Genomic DNA, 25,155 nt, shown 5'->3' with positions numbered 1-25,155 from the left:
TGAATTGGGCCATAAGAAAGAGACATGAAAGCAGATGCAATTGCTCTCTATAAATACATCTGGAGGGCCAACAGTGGGAAGAAGAGCATTTAAGTTAAGGACAGTTTTGGCACAAGAACAAATGGGTATGATCTGGCCATGAATAAGTGAAGGCTGGAAATTAGAAGGTTTTTAAGTCGTCGGAAGAGTGATGTTCTGGAGCAGCCTATCCACAGGAGTGGAGGCTCTGTAATAATTGATCAGGCCTACTTTAATTGTAAGCCTAACTGGTGCAAGGTGGGTGAAGGTTCATGAGTGGTCACGATTACCGTCATAAAAAAATTTGAGAGAGACAAAAAGATTTAAACAGAGGTTCTACTGGTATCACTCCAAGACTATGTTAAGATTATGACTGATAAACAAGAGGAGAGGAGGACTGGAAATCAATGGAGTAGAATTGATGCTTCCAAAATTAGGCCTAATTTGTGGGCAAAATGAGAGGATGGACCATTCCACTTCGCCCTTTTTGGGGCCCATGAAGAAAGGCTTGGGGGGAGGAAAGAGTGAACTTCTGCCACCATCATGGCTGCAGCAGAAGGATTTTTACTGGGACACCCAGACCTTGATACTCCAGTGGGGATGCTTGATTAGCATTGCCACACAAGGACCCCAGTCTGATATATGTGAGACCCCATTCTGACTTCCCTTCCCTTGTGTGTCTCCTTCCATTCCCCATTATCTTCCTCTTGTCCTCTCCCTCTCTCTCTCTGCTTTTCACCGTGTCCTGAAATCAACCATACTACACGGCACCAGCCAACAACAAGATGAAATGGCCCAGCCAGCTCTGCTTGGCTGAGAAGGACCAGTGAAGGAAAGTGACCCAACTAACCAGATGATGTCCCTGACTGGGGAGGTAGGCCAGGATCCAGAGCACAGCTCTAGTGACCATCCTGCCAGCCCCAAGCATCCATCTGTGACTGACAAGCTGCCCTGTATCCTCAGAACATCAAGATGTATTTCCCCCATCTTTACTATCCTCTTTCTTCTCTCCCTTCTGTGTCTGTTTTGTCAAAAGCAGGAAAGTGTCATTCTCAACTCAAACTTAAATAGAACTAATCCTTTCTTCTCCACCAAGAAAGGTTGTTTGACAGAATAAGAGACGTTAACCAATATTCACCCTCTTTAATAAGAAAGAGGCTGATAGGTTTGGATTAAGTTTGTTTGCATACTCACTCAAGTTTGGTTTTAATAGTTTTTGCTGTGTTTTAACTCTTCTTTTTTTGTGTATTTCAATTAATACATTTCTATCCTCTGACATGAAGTTCCTAGTGTGTGTTTGCCATGGTATTAAGCAGGCTGAGGTTTCTGTAGTCCAAACTTTGTATAAAACTGTTTAAAGTTGGACAGTGACAACTTTGGTTCTTTAGGCCCATTTATTCCATCTATATTATTAGAACAGGAGCATACAACTTAACTAGTTTTAAGATGGATCTTGATAAAATTTATGGATGGGATTATATGACATGGTTACTGGTTTCAAGTTGATGATCCAGGAGGGCCTATGCCCTAAAACTACCGTATTAGAACAGACCTACGATTTGGGCTCCATGTCTGTCACAGAGGTCATGGACTCCATGACTTTCTGCAACCTCCATGACTTCTGTAGCGGCCAGTGTGGCTGAACCCAGGGCCACTCCAGGGACAGTCACACCGGCTCCGCAGCCAGCCGCTCAGGCAGCCCCACAGCCAGCCACACCGGCCACTGCTTGGGCAGCCCCAGGGACTGCCTGAGCAGCGGTTCTGGAAGTGGCGGGAGCAGCCACAGCTCAGCGGCCCCCAGCAGCAGTCCCAGAGGTAGCTGGAGGAGCAGCAGCAGCGGCGGTGGGGGGAAGGGAGGACAGCCCCAGAGCACTGCCCCCCATGTCCCCTCCAACAGCACCCCCCACCCCGCCAGTGGCCCCCGGGGGCCCACCCAGCAGTGACTCTCCCAGCAGTGCTCCCCCCAGAGCAGTGCTCCACCCCCAGCTAAGATTAGTCAGGGGTATTTATAGTATAAGCCATGGACAGGTCAAGGGCATGAATTTTTGTTTATTGTCCGTGACCTGTCCATGACTTTTATTAAAAATACCCATGACTAAATCGTAGCCTTACCTCTGATCAATCTATTGCAATAGTGTGTCTCTGGCTCTGGCCAATGCTTATTGCTTCAGGCAATGACATACAGCCATGTGCAATGTGGGGGGATGGGTTGTACTAAACTCTAGGGAGATCTCGGTTGATGGTCATTAGTTTATGCCCTGATGTATGAGAATCAAAAGCCTTTTTAATTATAACCTAGCTAGAACAACTGCAGGTTGTGACAAACCGTGCCTCAAAATGGCACCCTGTATCCCCCATATTCATCATCCATATATGGTTGTGATATTTCATACAAAGCATGCCATGTAAAGTATCATATGAAAGGTCATGATCTGCTGAAACCTGCTGTTCTGTCCAAATATATGTATCATTAGTGTGTATAATGTTATGAGGTTTTGCTGTATGGCTGTTACTGAAATATGCTGTAAGTTTGCTAGTGACATACAAAGGACCCCTGCCCAGGAGGATGCTCCACAACCATTAAATCAGCAGGGGAGTTGTCATCAGGGGATTTACAATTCAATGACAGTTGCTCAAGTCCACAATGGGAGTTTACTCAATCACTATGACTCAGCAAAGCCCACCAGGATGTGTCTGGGCAAGTCTTCCAGTCACATGAATGGAGGGTATAAAATAAGGAAGAATTGTAGCAGGTCTTGGCCTTTCTCCTCTCCCATCTATGTTGGCAGCATCAAGAACGCTGAGAAGATGAAGATTTCATCTGAGGAGACTGCTCAAGGCTTCAGGGAAGAAGTCTGTATATTACGAACTGTAACATCCAGTGGGCTGAGAAAATTGCTGATCTAAATACTGCCTAACATACTAAGATTTAGATTGTGTGTTTTTCTTTTATTTTCTTTGGTAACTTTCTCTGATCTTTTATGCCTACCACTTATAATCACCTAAAATCTATCTATTTTATACTTTACTTAAAACAGTGCAGTTAGGCTGATGTGCTTGGGAAATCTCAGCTCAGGTACAAAAGCTAGCGCATGTCCTCTCCACATTGAGAGAGGGGTGGACTGGGTAATAAACTTACCCTGGTCAGGCTTCTGACCAGCGCAAGATGGTATAGTCCAAGGGTACAAAACTGGGGAGGTGGGGGGGGAATTGGCTGGTGCCTCTCTATTGTTAGTTCATGAGTTGCTGGGAGAAGCATTTACCCATGTAACTCAGCTGGATGTGTCCCTGCCTGTGGATGTCTGTATAAGTGCAGTACCTGCCAGAGGTTTGCAGCTTGTCACAGCACCACAGGGTGAGAGGGAGCCCAGACTGGTGGGACAGAGGGCTCAGCAGTACACCAGTTCCAGGTTGCACCCCAGGGACCCTGTCACACAGATGATATTCTGATCCATATCTAATCACTTTTTAAAACTTACTATTTAACTCTGATAACATCCTGTAGCAGCAAGTTCCACCAGCTAATCATACATTGCAATTGAAAACAAGAGAGAGCACCTGCAAAGGGCAAAGTCCTGAAGCCAGAGAAGGCAGATGGAATTCTAATGACTACCCCGATCAACAACAGTTTGAGCTCTTGCAATTATCTCAGATCATTAAATGACATTTTTTGTTTTAAGTCAAAAACTCTGCCCCGAGACAGCTTTTTCCAATGGTAGAACAACAAAAGACAAAAATAGACTCGGGGGGGTGGGAGGGACAAAAACCCCACACATTTTAAGTTACAAGGGGAAAAAAATAAGACTCTCATGTCTAGGATCGTTCCCAAAGCGTCATCTGTATGCAAAATGTTGATTGTTTTCTTTTTTTAATCCTGATTTTGGTTTGCAGAACCAATTCTCTCAGTGACCATTTCATAACAAAGGAAGCTCCCAGTGTTTATTCCACAGCTGAGGATTAGGATAAAATAACTTGCATTTCAGAAGGTGTTTCTAGAAAAAAGCAACAAAGTCGCTGCTGCTTCAGATCATCAAGAGTAGAATCCCTCTGAAGACTGATTATTGGCCTTGAACAAGCTCATGGTTCTTAGCGAGAACCGCCTAGAAGATGACATTATAAAATCAACAGAATTAACTGGAGGACTGTGACAGTCTATTTTTCTGCTTCCCTTCTTCTGCCTCATGTCTCTCTTCGTTTAAGGTTTGATTTGCTGTTCAGATGGCTCTGAAGCTGAGGAGGCTTTGAGGTGTGTCTGAAGCATTTTCTGACACTTCCTCCAGCTACTTCATTTCACCCTTTGCACCCCTTCTGCCCTCAGCAGCTCCCATACAGACTCTCAGATCGTGGTGTGTGACTGGGATGGCAATCTTTACGAGGGAGAAGTGTCCAGTCTCAAGCCCTACTAAAATGCTCCAGGATTTAACTTAGGGCTGTGATTTTCAAAGTTGCTTTGGGGAAATGGATACCCTGCTGGAACTGGGTGTGCAAATCTCTTAGGAGGCTTTTAAAAATCTCAGCCTAGATTTCCATGGCAAGTATTGTATTTTAATTAAATCCTGGGGTTAAATCCTGACCTCAGTAATGTCAATGGGATTTCTCTCATACTTCAAAGGGGCCAGGATTTTACCCGAACAATTTGCTTAAAACCAACATGAGGTCTGATCCTGCACCCCTTACTCACATGGATAATTACAGTGGTCCTAATACTGCAAACGCCTAAGCACATCCATAAATGTACTCATTGAACACGAAGTAAGAGTTATGTACACGCATATGTGTCTGCAGGATGGGGCCCAAGAGAATGAATATGTGAATAAGGATTACTTATGTGATTAAGGATTGTGGGATCAAGCCCTTGTTATCAAGCCCAGACATGTAATGGGCAAACCTGAACACACACAACAGTCATTTTATTTATAAAGCAACACAGACCCCAGCATATTTGGAGCTGGGAATGCTGCTCAGTTGAAATACAATAGCTATAAATCAATAATGAGCATTTCTGAAGGGCCCATTAAATCAGGAACTTTAATGAACAAACATGGAGAAGAAAAGCACCAGGTACCTTACTCTGCACTCCTCACTCAGGCAAAAAACCCATTGAAGTCAATGGGAATTAGTGGTGCTCAGCTCTTCTCCGGATCAGATGCTAGGGGCCTGGTTCAACATAGCACTTCAACATGTGCTTGGGCATTTTACTGAATCAGGGCTTAGATGAGTTAATAGATAAATCCAATGTTGTTAGAAGGACAGGAACTGCACTATGCAAGGGCCAGCAGTAATTAATACAACTAGTCAGGAATTGGGTGTAGGAATGACTTTTCCATCAGGGGGAAATTGAAATGATGGCTCCCTAGCAGCCCACCTGAAAGGCTCCTAATGAGTTCAAAAGTCTTCCAGGTGAGCAGCTGGCAAGCCAGAAAACTCCATTTCAGTTCTCTCAAAATTACTATCAGGTGGGTACCCAAATGATTGTCACCATACTCGAGGAGTAGTTATTGCTGTTAAACAGTAATGGGTCATTAAGAAGAGACAAAGGGGAGCAGATAACAGTCTTCAAATATGTTAAGGGATGTTATAAAGAGGACAGAGATCAATTGCTGTCCTACCGTCAGTGGACATGAAGTAGTAGTAATGGGCTTAATCTGCAGCAAGGGAGGTTTAGGTTGGCTATTAGGAAAAACTCTTACACTAAGGGTAGCTAAGCATAGGCTTCCAAGAAAGGTTGTGGAATCCCCATTGTTGGAGGTTTTTGAGAGCAGATTGGACAAAAATGCCTGTCAGGGATGGTCTAGATTTACTTGGTCCTGAGGTTTACTCAGCACAGGGGTCTGGACTCAGTGACCTCTTGGGGTCCTTTTAAGCCCTACATTTCTCTTGTTCCTTGAAGGTGCAGATTGCTGGGGTGCTCCTTACAAGCTTACAAGGCCAGTGACATTAGCACACCTCTTTGTACTTGGCTTCAGATAATCATTTTGCACTTACAGCAAGTGTTGCAACTAGTGGTATTTCATTGGGATCTGTAATGCATGTTAATTGAATATCTATTGAGGCTTGATAAAACTGTAATAAGATATGGATACATTTCTGTTATTGTCAACCCTCTTTACATTAAATATGCTCTTAATAATCCATCACTCCTCATGCAGAATACAGGCCCTCTCCCTGAATTCTAAATGAACTGCAGAAGTCATGTACCACAGGACCCGATTCTGGCCCTACAGGCATTGGTGCAAATCACAGGTAACTCTAAGCTCAGCAGAATTACCCTGTTGCAAAGCCAGCAAAAGCAGGTTCAGAATCAAGCCCCAGTTTTCAAAATGGTCTAAGTTCAGCCTCCCATTGAGTTACTGCGTTTTGTGCCCACATGTAGTTTTGCAGGGGCAAATAGCCATTGGTGTTGGTATAGCAGCACTGTGCCCAGCTCCCTTATCTCCAGGCTCAGTCACCTAGTTAGATATTGAGGCATCAGGTACCATGGTGATGGGCACAGTATAAGAACATGAATAGAAGAAAATATCTGAGCCCTATGAAATGTATCCCTGAATTACTTGTGCCTGACAAGTCCTGAGTACAAAAATCACAGGCCATTTCTGACAATCAGGCCCTCACCAAAGAGATTCATTCATACCCTGGAAAAGTTTTTGTTTATAAAATTCTGTACACATTGCAACAGCTAGAGCCCCTCAGACAAGAAAAATAGGGAGACAACCCCATCCACAATCAATACACTAGAATGAAGTCAACAGTGGGTGGGGGCTTAATTCTGCTCCAGATTACATGACATAAAGCCCAAGTAAGCCTATTGACTTCAGTGAGTTTACACTGCTGTAACTGACAGCAACATTTGGCCCTGGGTCTTTGAGTTCCTTTCAAGTAGTTCTTTCTCTACCATCACCCACCTGAAAGCTGCAGGAAAAGTTACTGTTAATTTGAGACAGCAGGGACTCTCATTTCTGACCTGCAGTTCCTCCAAGAGCTCTACAACTGATGGTGAAAACCAAAGGCAAGTCTTAACCAATGAAGAAAAACTTTATGTTGAATTCTTTACTGAGCTTTCTAATGAGGTGGTAACTTTCCTAGACAGAGTTACAGAACTAAGACCCAGGGATACAAGAGTGGATAACGATTGACAATTCCCATTAGAGTCAACATTCACTCCTTTTTCCAGATACAGGAAAGGGGACCAAAGCTTCATCTCTTCCTACCTGCCACTACAAGAAAATTGGACCATTACAATATAAGCCACCCAACAGATAGTGGGTGAAGTTTGTCCCTATACAAAGAGTCCACAGAAGATTCACCACTTAAACCCCAGGGTTTGATGGTGACCCAGTGTGACGAAGTGAAGTTTTTCACCTTGTTATGTTGCATGTGAATCTTACCATCCTATACTAATACTGTGTGTAGCTCAGTTTCCCTGAGTACTGCACCAATGCCTAGGCAGTGGGAATTGGGTGTGTGACTTTTGCCGAGGCCCTCAGGGCAGGTGAGGCTGCCCAGCTGCCTGCATGTAAGGTATGGCCGATGCCCTTCATAACCTGAGACCCAGGAGAGGGAGGCGACCAGGTGACACTTTGCCAGGAAGCAGGACAAAGACCAGAGGAGAAGCCAAGTGCGTGGCAGAGGCCAGGCAGTGGGGTCCAGGGCAGTCTCCTGTCTGGGACTCGGAGATGGGGGTGTCCAGGGCATCTGGCCTAGGGTCCCTCCCCAAGATGGACTTTGCTCAAAGTCACTGATTTATGTGCTAGCAAGTTCTGCTCTACACTGTGTACCTGTCGACTAATAAACCTTCCACTTTACAATGCTGGCTGAGAGTCACTACTGACCATGGAGTTGGGGTACAGGGCCCTCTGGCTTCCCCAGAAGCCCCGCCCGGGCAGACTCGCTGCTGGAAGCACATGGTGTGGAAGGGGATGCTGAATGCTCCAAGGTCAGACCCAGGAAGGCCGAAGTGGTGTAAGCTTCTTGCCCTGGTGACAGTGTGCTTAGAGAGAGGAGGCTCCCCCAGAGTCCTGACTGGCTTCATATAGAGGAGTTCCAGAGCATCGCCCTGGTAACTCCGGGACATGCAGCATAAGTGTAAATCAGGATTATCTCTACTGAAGTCCAGAGAGTTAACACCAGTGCAAAAATGGTGCTAGCAAGAGGAGGCTCAAGACTCATGACTGAGCATTTTCCCTCACTTCATCTGCTAGAATCTTTGAAATGACCCACTCCAGAGAAGGGCTGTGCCATGGGCTCCTAGGAAATGGTCCGGCAATGGGCCTGTTGAATTTATTATACCAAATTCTTCTCCCCAGTTTAATGGTATAAATTGGAGGTCATTTCATTCAAGTCCAGGAAGGCCCTATGGTTCTACACTGATGTAACCAAGAATAGAATTTGGCCCAGAGAACAAACTCCATGGATTGAAGTATATTGTAGAAAGGGAAGGAAGGAAGGGATGGACTTGAGTTTCTCTCATCCTGAAGATGAAGCAGTGATCAGATCCTTACTGTACAGTCACTCAGCCAATTACAGCCACCCGAGGAGCTATGGGAGACTTAAGTGGTACATGACCAGCTGCACAGGGCTGAATTTCTTTTACTGCCAAACCGACTTATTTTCGGCTGTGCTAGTTGTAGGGCAGGGGACACTTCACATCACCTCTACACTTCTCCAACCCCAGGGCTGCAGGGAGTCAGTTCAGAGCTTGAAGGTTGCTTTAATTTACAAACACCTGCAGCAGCCTCTAGGGACTGGATACTCCAGGGTTGCAGAGAAGAATCTCCAGTAAGCAACTTAGGGTACGTCCATACTGCAGAAGAAGGCATGTTCTTAACTGTCCTTGGCTGACACCATTAGCTAACTCTAGTTAAAATAGCAGTGAAGACACAGCAGCTCTGCTTTTAACTCGGGTTAGCAGCTCGGTTCAAGCCTATAGGGGAGCTGGGGATTGCATTCTAGCTGCTAACCCAAGCTGCCATGTCTTCGCTGTGATTTTAACCCACATTAAGATCACACCTTTTTCCTCCATGTAAACAGACCCGCAGGTGAGCTCTTGGAGTGGCACAAAGAAGCCTTATTATGACTAAGGAGCTGACCCAACAGTCTAGGCAGCTGGTGATCAAACTAAGCTGGGATGGCTGGGGCTGCCAGTCTGTTGAATGAGGGACCCTGCTAGAACTTGCCTGTGTTTAAATATAACACCTTTCGCTGCTTTGCCTGGAAGCTGCATCCCGAATAGGTTATGGTGCTTGGAAGAGAAGTCTTGTTGGGAGGAAAAAAATTAGTCACAGAGCATCTGCCATCGCGTGATGAGAGCCAGTGTACTCTGACTCCAGCGGTTACTGTTACAAAGGCCACTACATGGCTAGTGACCACAAGACATGCTCACACCCACCTGTGGGAGACATGGGTCTGTCTCTAAAGGGAGACAACCTGACTTCAGTGAAATGTGCAAGACAGAACGGGAAGGCATTGATGTCCCAGCGTTCTATTGCTCAGACTACCACCAGCCAAGTAAACACTAATCCCTTGGGCCTGGTCTATACTACGAGTTTATGTTGGATTTAGCAGCATTAAATCCGAATTAACCCTGCACCCGTCCACACAATGAAGCCATTTTTTCGACATAAAGGGCTCTTAAAACCGATTTCTGTACTCCTCCCCAACGAGGGGATTAGCACTGAAATTGACATTGCCGTTTCGAATTAGGGTTAGTGCGGATGCAATTCAAAGGTCTTGGCCTCCGGGAGCTATCCCACAGTGCACCATTGTGACTGCTCTGGACAGCACTCTGAACTCGGATGCACTGGCCAGGTGTAAGGAAAAGCCCCGGGAACTTTTAAATCTCATTTCCTGTTTGGCCAGGCGAGCTCATCAGCACAGGTGACCATGCAGTCCCAGAATCGAAAAAGAGCTCCAGTATGGACCGAATGGGAGGTACTGGATCTGATCGCTGTATGGGGAGAGGAATCTGTGCTATCAGAACTACGTTCCAAAAGACTAAATGCCAAAACATTTAAAAAAATCTCAGAGGCCATGAGGGACAGAGGCTACATCAGGGACGCAACACAGTGCCGCATTAAACTTAAGGAGCTCAGACAAGCGTACCAGAAAACCAAAGAATCAAACGGACGCTCCGGGACAGAGCCGCAGACATGCCGCTTCTACGCTGAGCTGCATGCAATTCCAGTGAGGGCCGCCACCGCTACCCCACCTTTGTCCGTGTACTCCGAGGATGGGATACTCTCCGCCATGGCTGAGGATTTTGCAGATGGGGAAGATGAGGAGGAGGACGATGAGCTTGGGGACAGCACACAACACACTGTTCTCCCTGACAGCCAGGATCTTTTTATCACCCTGACTGAAATACCCTCCCAACCCAACGAAGCTGGAGAAGGGACCTCTGGTGAGTGTATCTTTTTAAATATAATACATGTTATAAAAGCAAGCGTTTTTCAATGATTAAGTAGCCCTGAGGACTTGGGATGCATTCGTGGCCAGTACTGCTACTGGAAATGTCTGTTAACGTGTCTGGGGATGGAGCGGAAATCTTCTAGGGACATCTCCATGAAGCTCTCCTGGAGGTACTCTAAAGGCCTTTGCAGAAGGTTTCTGGGGAGAGCAGCGTTATTCTGTCCTCCATGGTAGGACACTTTACCACGCCATGCTAGTAGCAAGTAATCTGGTATCATTGCATGACAAAGCCTGGCAGCGTATGGTTCTGGTGTTTGCTGGCATTCAAGCAACATCCGTTCTTTATCTCTCTGTGTTATCCTCAGACGAGTGATATCGTTCATGGTAACCTGGTTGAAATAGGGGAATTTGATTAAGGGGACATTCAGAGGTGGCTGTTCCTACTGGGCTGTTTGCCTGTGGCTGAAAATAAATCCTCCCCGCAGTTAGCCACGCGGTGGGAGGGGGGGCCATTGGCACTGAGCTGTTCGCGTTTGGCTAGCAGGGATCTTCCCCGATACCAGCCAGGCGGTGGGGGGAGGGGAAAAGTGATCATCCCAGAGAATTGGATGCGGGGAGGGGGTTAGTTTGGTTTCTGCTGCTGCACGTTAACAGGAAAACTGCAGCAATAAATGGCCAACTCAAAGGGCTTTGCTTGGTATGGGAAAGGAGGGGGCTGCTGTTATGAAGGTTGCAGAAGCCGAAAGACTATGGCTTATCCCTCATCACTTAGCTTCTGGCTGAAATGGGGGATTTTAGTCTGAGGCCTCCTCACTCAGTTAATGAGGGGGTGATGTGTTTATCACTCCAGTTAGGAGAGAGCATGTGTGTGTGTGAGGGGGTCTTTTTCCTTTGCTCCAGGACTGTCTTCTGGCCTGACCAAATGTACCTTGGCTATCCCAGGCTCTGGATTGGGCCACCTCTCTTGAAAAGTTCTCCTTTCCCTGCTATTTCATTTGGACCCAAAGTACTTAACAGTCCAGAGGTAAATTGGAACAAAAACAAACAAGCATCTGTTTTTTATCCAGAGCTAAATTCAATGACATGAGCAAGCTGGAGCATTCTCTGTGATGGACTTCAGAAAGGTCCAGCAGAAACTCCATTCAGCAAGTAGTACTGAGTCACAACACTCAAATACAACGCACACATAGGGTTGCCAACTTTCTAATCACACAAAACCAAACACCCCTGCCCCACCAATGACAGCTGCAGAGCTGGCGCTGGGGGCGGGGACAGTGCACGGAGCCTCCCTGGCCACCCCAGCGCCTACGGGCCGCAGGGACCTGGCGGCCGCTTCAGGAGGCGGCACACAGCCAGCGCAGGTAGGGAGCCTGCCTTAGCCCCAGGCCCCTGCTGCAACACTGACCGGACTTTCAACAGCCCGGTCGGCAGTGCCGACTGGAGCTGCCAGGGTCTCTTTTTGACCAGGCATTTCGGTCGAAAACCGGACACCTGGCAACCCCATGCACACTGTCAGAACAAGCTCCCATTGGTTGATCAGTGGTCATGAGGGCGGAGTATTTCTACTTAGGAAATGCCAATTGAGCCTTTTACAGGGATGATGACATGTATCATATATAGGGTAGCACTATCCGCCCACCTGTCCCCTTTTCTGAAGCTACTGCTACACTCTTTACTGTAGCAAAACCATCACTGATGTCACCAATAGATTTTAGTGGATCAAGGCTACTGGAGTGTGGCAGCTTTTGGCCTGCATGGCTACATAGTACCCCTGCCATATGCTCATCCCACTAGTTAATGCATGTAGGCCTCACTGGAGGCCTAGGCATAAACTAAGAGTATGAAGCAAAGTAGGCCTTGTCAGTAGTATAACTGGTATTGGCTAACCAAGTAAGCGCATCTAACCAGAGAGGATGGTACAAGAACACCCAGAGTTCTCAAGTAACCACATAAACCAATTCCCATGAGATTATACAGGAACACACCGACCCCTTATAAGATAAGGATGGGATGACAGGATAATGGATGAGGAGGTTTTGTTTGAACTAGCAGGTACAAGATACCAGGGTGATAACAAACAACATATGGAGCATAATGTGTCATTTATTCGTATCCATGTATAAAAGGAGAAGTCATGGGAGGGGCATACATCAGCTGACGGGACAGCATCCTGTTTGCTGACTGATCCTTTACCTTGTCACGGGCATACACGTGTTAGTGTCCCTGTGAGCTACTGGACAGGGCTCCAGTACCGTGCTTTGCAGACAGTAAACCTGGCCGAGCACCTTCGTCACTGATCCGAGCCTGTGGTCTTTCTTTCTGAACAGCACCGAGGTCTGCTGAATCAACACGCTGTGCACTCTGCTGGTGCAGCTAACACTGGAGCTCCGAGAATAGCAGCATTAACAACTCTACAGCACCAGCAACATGCCACAGCACTAACGACATGCACCATCCTCAACTCCCCATCAGCTGTGCCATCCAGCACCCAATTCTCTCTCCATCCTCCCACATTTCTGCTGAGCTGCAGCCCCATCTCCTGACCCCTCAGTCCATTATGGGAGGTGAGCAGGGGCAACAAGAACTCACCCCACAAACAGATGAGCAGGATCCCTACATGGCCTGGGTAGGGGGGTGGAGGGTGGATCAGGGCAGGAGGCAACCAGAGGTTGGAGGTGTCAGGAATACACAGGGCTGAGGAAAAGAAGGGAATGGGTTACATCCCTTCAATCCTAGGAGCTGCCCTTGTGCAACACTTCTCCCAGTGAGCTTCTCCATTAGAATCAGAACACTTCACCTATTCCCCCTCCATCCTCTATACAGTACTTTTACGGGTATTAAAATTTAACACACACACACACAGTTGATCCACTAGTTTCCCATCATAGTATCTCCTTTTGAGACAAAAAAAATAAAATGGCAAAAACATCACTCTCCACACTTTCACTCCCTGGCGACCAAACCTGTCTACAACCACAAAGCCTTCCACAGTCCTGAGCCAGAGCCTCCGGTGCTGTAAGCTGGCACAGTCAATGGAGCTACAACAGCATACATGAACTGAGGATCTAGCCCAGGCGTGGGCAAACTTTTTGGCCTGAGGGCCACATCGGGGTTCCTAAACAGTATGGAGGGCCAGTGTAGAGTATTAAATTGCTCCCCATAGGAATATGGTACATATGGTGTACTACTTACAGCTGCCAGTCCTGGTGCTCCATAAGTTAGCACATTGCTACAGGGAGCAATTTAATACACTACATCTGGTGGCTCTCACAGCCCCACTGCCCGGCAGGTGCTTGCAGCCCAGCCACCCAGACTGCTAGCGGCACTGCGAGATAAGGCTGCTGGGGAGGGGCTGGGGGCTAGTTTCCCCAGCCAGGAGCTGAAGGGCCAGCCAGGACGGTCCCACGGGCCGGATGTGGCCCGTAGTTTGCCCATCTCCGATCTAGCCCCTTGCATTCAGATCACCGAGGTTCTCTATACACCAGGTGTCATCACAATGCTTTGCACCAAACACTGCTAGAGCTTCATGGTTTACATCCCCCTCCATACACTTCGTGATGTTCTCGAGGAGGCTTTGCAAAAATGTCAGTCTCCATCTGATTTCCTCCCTCTCCGCCCTCCTTGTTTATGGAGCTTGTAATGACAAAGAGCTGAATGGAAATAGTCAAGCAGCCCATACACTTGGAATTTCAACCAATTCAAAATCTGCGGCTCCAGAAACACAGGCCTCTACCCAGTGAGCCGGTAGAGGGAGCTATTAGACACGGGTAAGTCTGTCATACTCCAGCAGGAAGCAGACATTGACAATGCACTATCACTTCCCTGTACTCATCTATCCCAGAAGGGGCATTTATTCCCATACTAGTCACAAGGAGCCAAATCTAGCACAAGTTCTCCTCTTTTAAAATAGTTTTCAAAACAGTTAAAATCTCAGTTACCTTCGGTTCTGATGGTGAAGGGAGAGTCTCCCAGCCTTTTGGCTGAAAACTGGCCTCCCAAAGATGTCATTAAGAAGCACAGGGTAAAAAATCCAATGCCCAGCACAAATATCCTGAGGGAGGAGAAAAAGAAAAGATAAGGTGAGACACAATCAGTAATGGCTTCTTTGCGAAACAGGTTATCCCACCAATTACAAGTAAGATATGGGTCTCTTCACTGACAGGCCCACAAGTCCTGTGGTCTGATTCTCGGCAAAACCGCCTCGACACAAAGCCCCCTCAAGAGCTCACTTGCACTGACTTTTCTTACTGAAAATTCTGTATGAGAAAAAAAATGGAGGGAGGGGCATTTGAGAGGTGGAATGGGCAATCATGCCATGTACCTGAACTCTAACCCTCAGCAAATGGTTCTTAATCCTGCTCCTATTGGCCATTCAAAGAGAGTTGGCCAAGTCACCAGTGTAGATCTGTTTTAGCAACATAGGAAATACCAAGCCAGATCAGACCAATGGTCCATCTAGTCCAGCAGCCGGCCAGGCTTAGAGGCACACTAAGCACTGAGCAGCTCATTGCTGTCAAGACTTAGGTGGCTTTGTATATGCCATCCAGCAGAAATTTTGGTGCCTAGGGGACTTTACTGACAGAAACAAAGGCACCAACAGAATTTAGGTGCCTACTGGGTTAGCCAGTAGCCAAGTGGGGGTTCTGAGGATCTAAATTTTGGACCTAGGAACCTAAAGTGGCAGTGAGGAATTTAAATCTCTTTGTTGATTGAGCCATTTGTGGTTGGCTCATGCCCTGAAGCATGAGGGCTGATATCCCTTGTAGATATTTTGCCTCTAATGACCCTGTGGATGCTCTCATTATTATCCATCCTCTATTGAATCCTAGTGCGTGGTCTCAGTGATATCTTGTAGCAGTGAGTTCCACAGGGTGATTATGTGTTATGTTTGATCACTCTTAAATGTATTGCCTTGTAATTTCATTGGCTGTCCCTTTCTCCCATTTTGCATAGTTGTCCACTGTTATTCCCTTTCTGCTCCCTAAGGGAATCTGTCCAGCCAATACAATCTGAGCTAATAAACTAAAGGTGAAAGGCTTCACATTCTATTCCCAATGCCTTAGCCATCCAGCACCCCGCTAAGAGGTGTTGATGAGCACTGTACAAGTGCTTACATGATATATTAGTGAGAGGCAGCATGGTCCACAGGATAGGGTGTTACCAGATTTGCCCATTATGCTGGGGTATGCTCATTTATTAGGGGTACTCTTCTGGGGGGGGGGTGTCTGTAATTCTATCAATGTACTGCTTGTGTCACTTGTGTTCTCATACAGAGCTATGCGTCTCCCTTCTGCAAGTTCCCTCCCAATAGCACTATCCTGCAGGACCTAGGTTTCCCAGGGCTGGGTTCCTGCAGCCCCAGAATCAGATGAACACACACACATTAACAGAGCGCATCTGAGTGGACTGGGTCAATCAGCACGCCCAAGGTGACCCCTTATATGTCCCTGGACTCAGCAGGCTGGGCTGAGCAGTACTTCCAAGCTGCCACCCTCATATGCCACAGGCACCACACCGGAATAGAGTACACCTGAGTAAGCAGGGTCGAGCCACACCTTCAAGCTGCCACCCTTATATGACACAGGTTCAGCACGTCCCTCTCCCCACTTTCACATTATACGTTGTTCTGGTAGTAATGCACTTGATAAGCAAACCCTACAGGACTTTTGGGCTCTGCAAGAATCTTTAGCTTAGGTAAGAGGAGCATTGCTGCAGAGCAAATGGGGAAGCCAAAAACACAAGAGAGAGAGGGAGGGAAGCAACCAGCTTAACCATAAAAGTTAATTATTGCCAAGTAATAATCATACAAGGAGACCCAAACAAACAAAACAGTTACAATATTAAATCTAGCTTAAATTTGATTACAAAAGTCAGGTTTAGAAAACTATAACTGATCACACAACTCAGGGTTAGAAAGCTATACCTAGAGTAGAAAAAGAAAAAGAGAGAGAGAGAGAGAGCGCGCGCAAGTGAGCTGGATTCTCACCACTCTGTGAACCTTGAACCGGTTGGGGTTCCCAGGTGGTGATGATAGCTGAAGGTCCGGAGTGCTGGCAGAGCCCCCAGCACGCTCAGTCAGGAGAAGATGAAGTCCCAGTGGAACTGATGCAGATTTTGGATCCAAGCATCAGAACACTTACTTGAGCATGGGAAGGGGTTTTTTGTCAGGAAACAACAATGGTTCAAGGGAGAACACTAGATTTGTTAACGGGTAAACTGGTGGCTCAAGGGAGTGTACCAGAGTTGTTTTGTTCAGGCTAGAGAATAGGAACTGATCATTCCTGGCTATGGGTGGTGTTCCTTCGCAGGAGCTCACGATGCAATTAGGTAGCTTCAGTATTTTGGATACCAGTAAAGGATTTATTGGTAGAATTGGTCTGATAACTACTGCACCGGGTGTGTGCAGGGGTAGGTTCATTAACATCTGGAGCAGAGATTCCCCCATCATGCAGTGCTTCCCTGGTCCCAGAGTTCAGTGCAGTTCTTGCCTTGGAATCTCTGTTCTCCATTCTGTATGCTAATGGAGATGCCTCCCTATCCCGTCTTTGATGCAAATGAGGCTAGGGGAGTTGCCTTAATCCTGTCACCCTTGTCCAGAAGGGTTTAAGTGTGTCCCCTGCTGCCTTTTCGCAAGTCTTTCTTCTGACTGGTTTTGGTTCAAGCAGAGGCTGGAGGGCGGGGGGTCCTTTGTGAGTCAGACAGGCTGGATACTGCATCCTGGTTCCCCAAGAACACAGAGCTGGCAGGTAACAAGAGCACTAACTTAAGAGACCAGAGTTCTAATCTTGGCTCTGCTATCGAGCAGTATTGCCTCTCTGTGCCTCCGATTCCCCTCCTACCATTTGAGTGTCCTAGCTAGTGAGATGTCAGCTTTTTGGTGCAAGGATTGTTGCTTATCAAAACTGGACATAAGTTTCCCCCCCAAACCTTTTTCTGGTAAAAATGCAGATTGGGTGACACCTGAACATTTCATGAACTTGTATTAATTTCACATTTTTTTAACTAAAACAAATTTTTAAAAATTCAAAAAGATTGTTTCAATATTATCAAAATGAAATGTTATGGTTTTCTTATTCAAAACTAAGTTGTTCTGAAATTTTCTTTATTTGTTTTTAAAAACAACAACATTAACAAAAAGCGTACAAAAACTATCCTCTTGGAACCAAGCTAAGCCTTGGTGTTAATCCCTTTGAAAGCAATGGGAATGGTGCCTGCTTACGGTAGGGGTGAGTGTATTCTCAGGGTGTTAGAGACATAGGGGAGACATTAGTATGGCACCCTTCCAAGAGAGGCCTGGTGGCTAGGGCACTGCCATGGGCCTCAGGAGATTTGGGTTCAGTCTTGGACTCTGCCATTGACTTCCTGCATGACCCTTGGAAAGTCACTTAGGCCCAGATCCGCAGAGATATTTAGGCTCCTACATTCCCTTAAAATCCACAGGAGTGAGGAGCCTAAATACCTCCGAGAATCTGGGCGTGTCTCTGGGCATCATTTCCCTGTTTGTAAGCTATGGTAATACTACTTTCCTTATTCCATCTCTTATAGCAGTCTCATCTATGGAGCGTGTAAGCTTGTGAGGGTAAGAGGGACTCCCTCTTACTACAAGTCTGTTCTACGGGTCTCTAGGCAAGATAGTAACACAAATAATAGCAGTGCCCTGCTGCAGCTGGAGGGCGGTTCTAATCATCTATCCCTTTTCATCCAGTGCAGCCACCCCCTTTCCTCCTCTCCACCCTGCCAAGCATAATTTAATGACACATTACCTGGGGGATTGGTGTTTAAATGATCAGAGCTGATCTTGCTCATCTTTCAAATCCTTTCTATTGATAATGTCTTCATCATTATGCAAGGCCTTGTTTATGAATTTTAATTTTCATAATTATGATCTGGCAAGGAGCGATAGTTAAACTCCACAATTAATTAACAATTTAGACCATGGGAGAAAGAAAGAAGGAAAAACCCTCCACAATTGCTGAAAAAAAAAATTTCAAAGGGGCCATGCATTCTAGCATCTCATTAGAAGGAAAAAAATTCACAATTTCAAATGGCTTGCAGAAGAAGGGGAGGAGACTCAAGATTTTGTACTGCAGTTCTTTGTGCTGGCGCCTAGTATTGGGAAATGGCCAAAAGGTACCAGGGGCCTGACTGAACCTCACACTGGTGTAAGTCAGAATTAACTCCACTGAAACCAATGGACTTTCCTGAGAGCTGCATCAGACCCCGTTTCCAAAACTAGTCCATTAACTGTACCTGTTGTTGAACATAGAGCTTTGATGACCATGTAGCATCTACATCCCAAGCTGGCTGTTAATCGCGTGGACTGTCACCACATATTAATTTAATTCAGGGTGCTTTGATTTTACAAGATTCTGGTGACAATTCTACCCAGAATTCTACCCTGGGACTGAAATATTCACAATCCCCTGCTTTAGGACTATGTCCAGGAGGAGAGTGCCAAGTTCTGCCCTGTTTATTTACTGTCAGTTTGGAACAACAGCATAGTCTTTAATAGAATTATCAAAGATTCACATAATTGTAACAGAGCAAAATCTGGCCCTGAGGATTTGTATTCTGATGTGCTATATATCATTTGGGTATCCTGGAAACGTGTGCAGGAGAAGGCTGCAGCATCCTTTGAACCCATGAGCTTTCCATGGTCCTGAAACACCAGAGGCCTCTCAGACTGGGTCACCCGACAGCAAAATGCTAAGCAGCATTAATCCTCCCTGGGAACAATGCATTCTAAAGTTCTGAGGAAAGAAATGGATTTTCTACTTACAAGCTTTCACAGCACTCCTCTTTAGTTCCCCAAAGAGAAGCATAGAGATGGCTGGGGTAAGGCACTATAGTTGACTTGTGATGCACTTTTGGCTCTCTCGGGTACTGCTGAGTAGAATCAATCACTAAGGTGCCTTGATTTTGAAATTAGACACATTAGAAGTGAGCCATTCACACAAGTTTCTGTAAATAAATCCTCCTCTCCAATATTTTATCTCCTCCTGCTATGTTTACAGAGTGCTAGCAATCAACAGCTCTCCTCCATTCGCAGGGTGCTTCTCACAGATTTGGGACTTTTCCCTCACTGTACTAAGCTTATCCAGAGGATGATTAATGAATTCAGCTGAGCACCACTTTGATTTCAATGGGCCAAATCTCCAGTCAGTGCCTGGCAACTTCACTGATGCTATGCTTATTTGCACCCATGTGGATCCAGCTCACTGACTTCAGTGGAGATAAGATGCTTAAACACCAGCTGACATGTGGTCTCCATAAATTTAGGTGACCACTATGGACTGCAAACCACCCACATTACTACACAAAGTTGGGGGGTGTCTAGATTCCAAGGGTTTGCCTTCACTGCAGCACTAACTTAAGTGTGGATAAGAGCAGCCAGCTGCTCTTGAGTTAGTCTAGCTCAAGTGAGAGCATCCACACCGATGTTTGGATTAACAGCACAGTATCTATATCCCCACTGCATTACTAGTGTGAGCATCAACAGCTCTCAAGTGTCAACCCACACCTCCAGTAGCTTGAGGTTAAAGCACCACTCAACTTGAGCTAGAGACTCGTGTGTGGACAGGAGTAAGATTAAGGGAGCACTTGAATCATACCTTGAGCTAAAGCTGCAGTGAAGGCAAGGCCTAAGAGCATACGCTAGTCTCACCACACAGTCACCACATAAAATGGTGGCTCGGGATCTGCAAGGGCAGAGTTCAAACAGGGTGTGCCACAGGTGAGGACTGAAGTGCGCTGGTAAATTAGCAGAGGTAGGGAGAAGTAGGGCTAGAATAGGAGAAAATGTGCAGGTCATGACAGCTTTAGCTGATCTGTGGGGTGCTCAAGAGCTAGTCTAGCAGGGGCTAAAGAGCATCAGCAAAACTGGGGAGCAGGGCTTAGCCCTAGAAAATAAGTGGGTATTGCAGGTCAGGACTGAGGTGGTGAGGGAAGCCCACCACACTGGTGTTATTAGCCTTTCGGTTCCAATGCTTCAAAAAAATATTCCCACCAAACACCATTACCGCTGAGTTAAACCAGGGAGAATCCTTGCCTCCAGTTTGTCTAAACGATTGGGGGGGGGAACACCCCTCGAGGTGCTTTAGCCACAGTCAATCACATCTATTTTCCTGTGCTATAAACTCTCAAGGAAAACATCTCTTAGAAAAGCCTGATTCAACTCACACTGGTTTAACTTTTCAATAAAGTTGCTCCCAATTTACACCAGCGTAAGAGCAGAATCAGGCCCTAGTGTATTGAGAACACTGTCAAGGTACCGGATTCTCTTAGCAAGACCCAAGCCCCCAAACTGTTCACCTGGCCCCATCCCCGAATCCGCACAAACATTTCCCCTCCTGTTCCAGTCTCTGGCCTATTTTTCATCACACTTGGCCAGTGTGCTAGGACTCATTACTGATACTCCTGCTTCAAGCCTTATTCACAGGACACTGCTAGAAAGGAATTCCCCTGCTCCCGGAGCAGGAGACTCTTCCACTAACTTCATCTTGGGGTTTAACAAACATATCTATGGAAGAGAACGAACAGCCCCTCTCAAAGCAGCGCTGGCCCCGTCCCCGGCTGAAGGCAGCTGCCGAGCCCAGCACAGCACCTTGGGCGCTGCTGTTCTATTAAGCAGAGTGTCATTCAACAGGAGAGAAAGCGACAGCTCTAGATGATGGCTGTGTACAGTGTTTGACACAACTGGCACAGCTGGTGAATTACTACAGAGTAACTGCCCCCCTTTCTCCCCCTCCCAGCTAGTTCATGGTGTGCCCCGATCCATCTCTGCTCCATCCATGAAGTTCTGTGTTGCATCTGTTAAGTCAATCAGAGTTTTGCCCTGGACATCACTGAGGGCAGGATTGGCCCACAGTAGCAGAGGGAGGATGAGCGATGTGGGAATTGCTCCCACCCCCTCTTCAACATGTGGCCCAGCTATGGCTAGGCACCTCTCCCTTCTCTTCTATCCTCCTTCCACAAGGCAAGCTCTGCTACCCAAAAGCAACTGCCCTACAGCCCAGCCTCATCGGTGTGCCCCTTCTCCCCCTTTGGTATCCCCCCAACCTGCCTGCCATCAGATTGGAGACAAAATCCCTGCCAAACCAACGGGGAGGTACCATCCCCTTGCTGACCCACTCCCAAGTCTTTTCACCTAGCAGAGCTACCTGCCCCACCTGTTTGCCTGGCTGGTCCAAGAAGGTGGGCAGTCAAGTGATTGAGGCACTAACCTAGGAGTTGGGCAACCTATGTTCAGTTCTCAGCTCTGCCACAGACTCCCTGTATGGCCTTGAGCAAGGCACTTAGCCTCCTTTGTGTCTCAGTTCCCCATCTGAACAATGGGAATAATCACACTCCCATACCTCTGAGAGGTGTTTGGAGGATAACTTCAGTAAAAGATTGTAAAGTGCTCAGATACAATGGTGGTGAGCACATAAATTCTTTAGACAGATGAAATTTCAGCAGCAATAATTCTCAAAAGCTGTCCCACGTGAGAAAATATAACCCGACCCTCCCTTCCATCCCCCAAAACTCCATTTCCTTTGGCCAAGTCAAAAGGCCAGTATCCTGGTTTGCAAAATCCACTTCCAACGCTTTTGTGTTACTTGGACCATCAGAAAGCACCGTGATGGCTTTGTTTTGATTCAGACCTAACTTTTATAATTCCTCACCCATAAGACACAAACAAACAATGCCCCTTGGAGGCTGGAAGTGCATAAAGCGTGACTCCTCAAATCAGTTTTAAAGAAAGCACACAAGCATTAGAGAAGAGTTTGCATGTTAATGGACAGTCCACACGCACCCACCCATCCACTCACCAAAAAAAAAAAAAAGACACTTACAGCAAGGAGTTTATGCAAATCAATAGTAATGGAATCATAAAAACTTTGTAGTTGTTGAGGCGGGGGGAGGAGATCAGTAAGTAAAAATGCATAAATTCAGGGGGGGAGGGGAACTTGGAAGGTCTGACTTTGGACAAGAGTCTGCTCTTGGTTACCCGTGTGAATCCGGAGCAACCGCATTATCACTGGATTCAAACCAGTGTTACTGACAGCCAAAGCTGGCTTTTAATTTGTATGCATCAATTCCCCAGTGGATGCAAATATCACCAAGAAAAGTATTAAAAACCTGTAACTAATAGCCAACTGATATTAGCATAACAAATGAATTAGCAGGCAAGGTACAGTATGCAAGAGCCACACACCAGCTCCCATCAAGATGACTTAAAGGCTAACTTGCTTTGATTCTTGACATTTTAATCTGGGATTGATTCCCCTGGAAGACTGTGAGTGCTAGGAAATTTGTTTAGATGAATTATTCAGTTTCAGCTCCCTGAAGCTGAACAGCAAGATGGGGTGCAAAGGCAGGGGGTGGGGAGGGAGAATGGTAAATAGAGCAATAAAAAGAACTTTACCTAAAAGGTCTCAAGGTGACAAGACATCTTCTGATCATTATTTTTCCATCCGAATTGACTGTGATCATTGTTCAAACTTATATAAGAAATAAAAAGGAAGCAACTCGACACTTTAGACAGCCATATGCTGCCGTTACACAGTGCCCATGATTAGGATGATTTGTATACAGAGGTGGGGAAAGCACCCCAGACCAATCCAACTTCACCGAGAGGGGTTTTAGCTCTTCTGCTCCAGGTAATCTACTTCTCCTCCAATGGAGCAGCCGTGGCGAACGTTTGTCTGCTCTGGATGAAATAGATCTTAACAGAGCGAGCACGACTGAACCAGGTTCTCTTGCGGGATTTTCTTATTTACATTTTGGAGGCAGGTTGTCGCAAACGGCAGCACTTCTGTCCATCCATCTCTCCCCACAGAAGATGGAGCTGCTGGGAGGCACCTTGACTCCTTCATCACATCCACTTTTTGCTCTCCTTCCTGTTCTCTCCAGATTTCACCTTAATTGGAGTCAAATGCCGGACACTCCTCCCCCCCACCCCATACACACACACACACACACAAACCAGCATTCAGTACTTCCAGCTAGTTGCTGTCCTCTGGGAAGGCTTCCCAAGTCAAAAGTCTGCACTGTTCTGGGATTCCAATGGTGTTCCCAACCCTCTGTGTCCACAGATGTGATATCAGAGCCAGCTCCATCCCATCCTGGGAGCTCCCTTGCACAATCCTAGGTATCCAGCCCCTTGCTTTAATCTGAGTAGGCACTGCATTGTTTCCACTAGAGAAGGCTGCACTGCTCCAGCTAGGATTGGAGAAAACCTTCCTGTTAACTTGTGGATTGGGCACCATCTAGTGGTAGCCATGGGATGGCATCAGTTGCCTTCTGTTAAGGAGCGATTATGTTGGTAGGACTGATCCAGCACCTATGAACTTCTTCGCTCCAGAGATTTCAATGTTTCCTCAGCTGCAGACCTATATTTTGAAATCTCACCCCCTGACATCTTTTACAAAGATAACCGAGCCCACATCCCTATCAGTGAACTCCTAAATTTTAATAGCAACAGTAAATCTCACATTAATAGAGTACCCTTTATCCTAAACTGTTTCACAAACTATCATAGAATCATAGAATACCAGGGTTGGAAGGGACCTCAGGGGGTCATCTAGTCCAACCCCCTGCTCAAAGCAGGACCAATCCCCAATTTTTGCCCCAGATCCCTAAATGGCCCCCTCCAGGATTGAACTCACAACCCTGGGTTTAGCAGGCCAATGCTACCTCTAAAATGCAGCCACCTCTGGCGTGAAAGACAGCAGTCGACCCAAAAACCGTCAGGGAGCATAACAGATGGCAGGTCAAACCCCTACTCTGATGAAAAGTGCCTGGGGACATTTAAAGCTTGGAGCAAGAAGGGCCTTGGGTCTAATTCTGCCTCCCTCACAACAGTGAGGACAATGGGACTGCTCCTGTTTTTACAGTGCTGTAAGTGAAATCAGAATCCATCTCCTGGTCTATTCAAGTTTCTTCCACAGAGGCCCTCAGCTGCTGATGCACAGGGCTCATTGCATCTGGGGCAATGCAATAGGCCTGCTGATCTTCTGCACTGTTAATAAGAGCATGGCCCTTTGCCGTATAGCAAGAGTAAGATTGATCAGAGAGGGAGCGCAGCTGTACTGGTCACGTCTCACTAACCAGCTATCAAACACATGTAGCAAAAGCACTTGAAAGGGAGTTACTGCAGATTTATACCAGGGTACCTTGGGGCAGAACTTAGCCTGGCAAGCACATATGTAACACTGATGGACCCCGGTTGTTGGCAGGCAGGATCAAACGTGGGACCTCTGGAGTTTAGTGCATGAGCCTCTACCGCGTGAGCTAAAAGCCACCTGGCTCTTAGCTAAGGCTGTAGAGCAGACTCATTTTATCTCTCTCTCTCTCTCTCTCTCTCAGTGGTCTCAGTGCCACTAGATGGGACAGAACACCACACCCAGGAGGTGTGTGGGTTACACATACATAGGTTCTCAACCTCCCCACTGAGTAGCAACCACCATTAGTCCTGCCTCAGTGCCAGGGATTGCATTTGATGACCTACTGAGGTTTCTTCCAGTTCTACGTTTCTGTGATGAAAGTCACATTAGCACCGATGTGATAACTAGTCCCATCATTATAGATGAGCCTTTGTAGGACCTTGTCTGGGAAACGGCATGTAAATGGGAAATGCTTTTAGTAAGAACCTCCTACTCTCATGGAAGGGACTAGACCCCCCAGGAAGGGGCTGATAGCAGCACTGACAGCTACAAACAGCCTGAATTTGCTGATCTTCTGAACATACTG

At 46.6% G+C, this 25,155-nt stretch overlaps 1 protein-coding gene across 1 annotated transcript in view; it reads right to left on the bottom strand.

Moving 5' to 3' along the window:
* MGAT5B (alpha-1,6-mannosylglycoprotein 6-beta-N-acetylglucosaminyltransferase B) overlaps nucleotides 1-23,589 on the bottom strand; it is a 168,343-nt gene extending 144,754 nt beyond the window's left edge. The window contains exons 1-2 of the mRNA XM_073310498.1: nucleotides 22,829-23,589; nucleotides 14,361-14,473 (exon numbers count right to left, since the gene is read on the bottom strand). Of these exons, the coding sequence (XP_073166599.1) occupies nucleotides 14,361-14,473; nucleotides 22,829-22,896 (181 nt within the window). The 5' untranslated portion in view covers nucleotides 22,897-23,589. The remainder of the gene's footprint in view (nucleotides 1-14,360; nucleotides 14,474-22,828) is intronic.
* Between the last annotated feature and the right edge of the window lie 1,566 nt (nucleotides 23,590-25,155).

Source organism: Lepidochelys kempii, chromosome 14, assembly GCF_965140285.1.
Source record: "Lepidochelys kempii isolate rLepKem1 chromosome 14, rLepKem1.hap1, whole genome shotgun sequence".
In the NCBI taxonomy this organism is placed as follows: domain Eukaryota; kingdom Metazoa; phylum Chordata; order Testudines; family Cheloniidae; genus Lepidochelys; species Lepidochelys kempii.
This window is presented reverse-complemented; position numbering and strand designations above follow the sequence as displayed.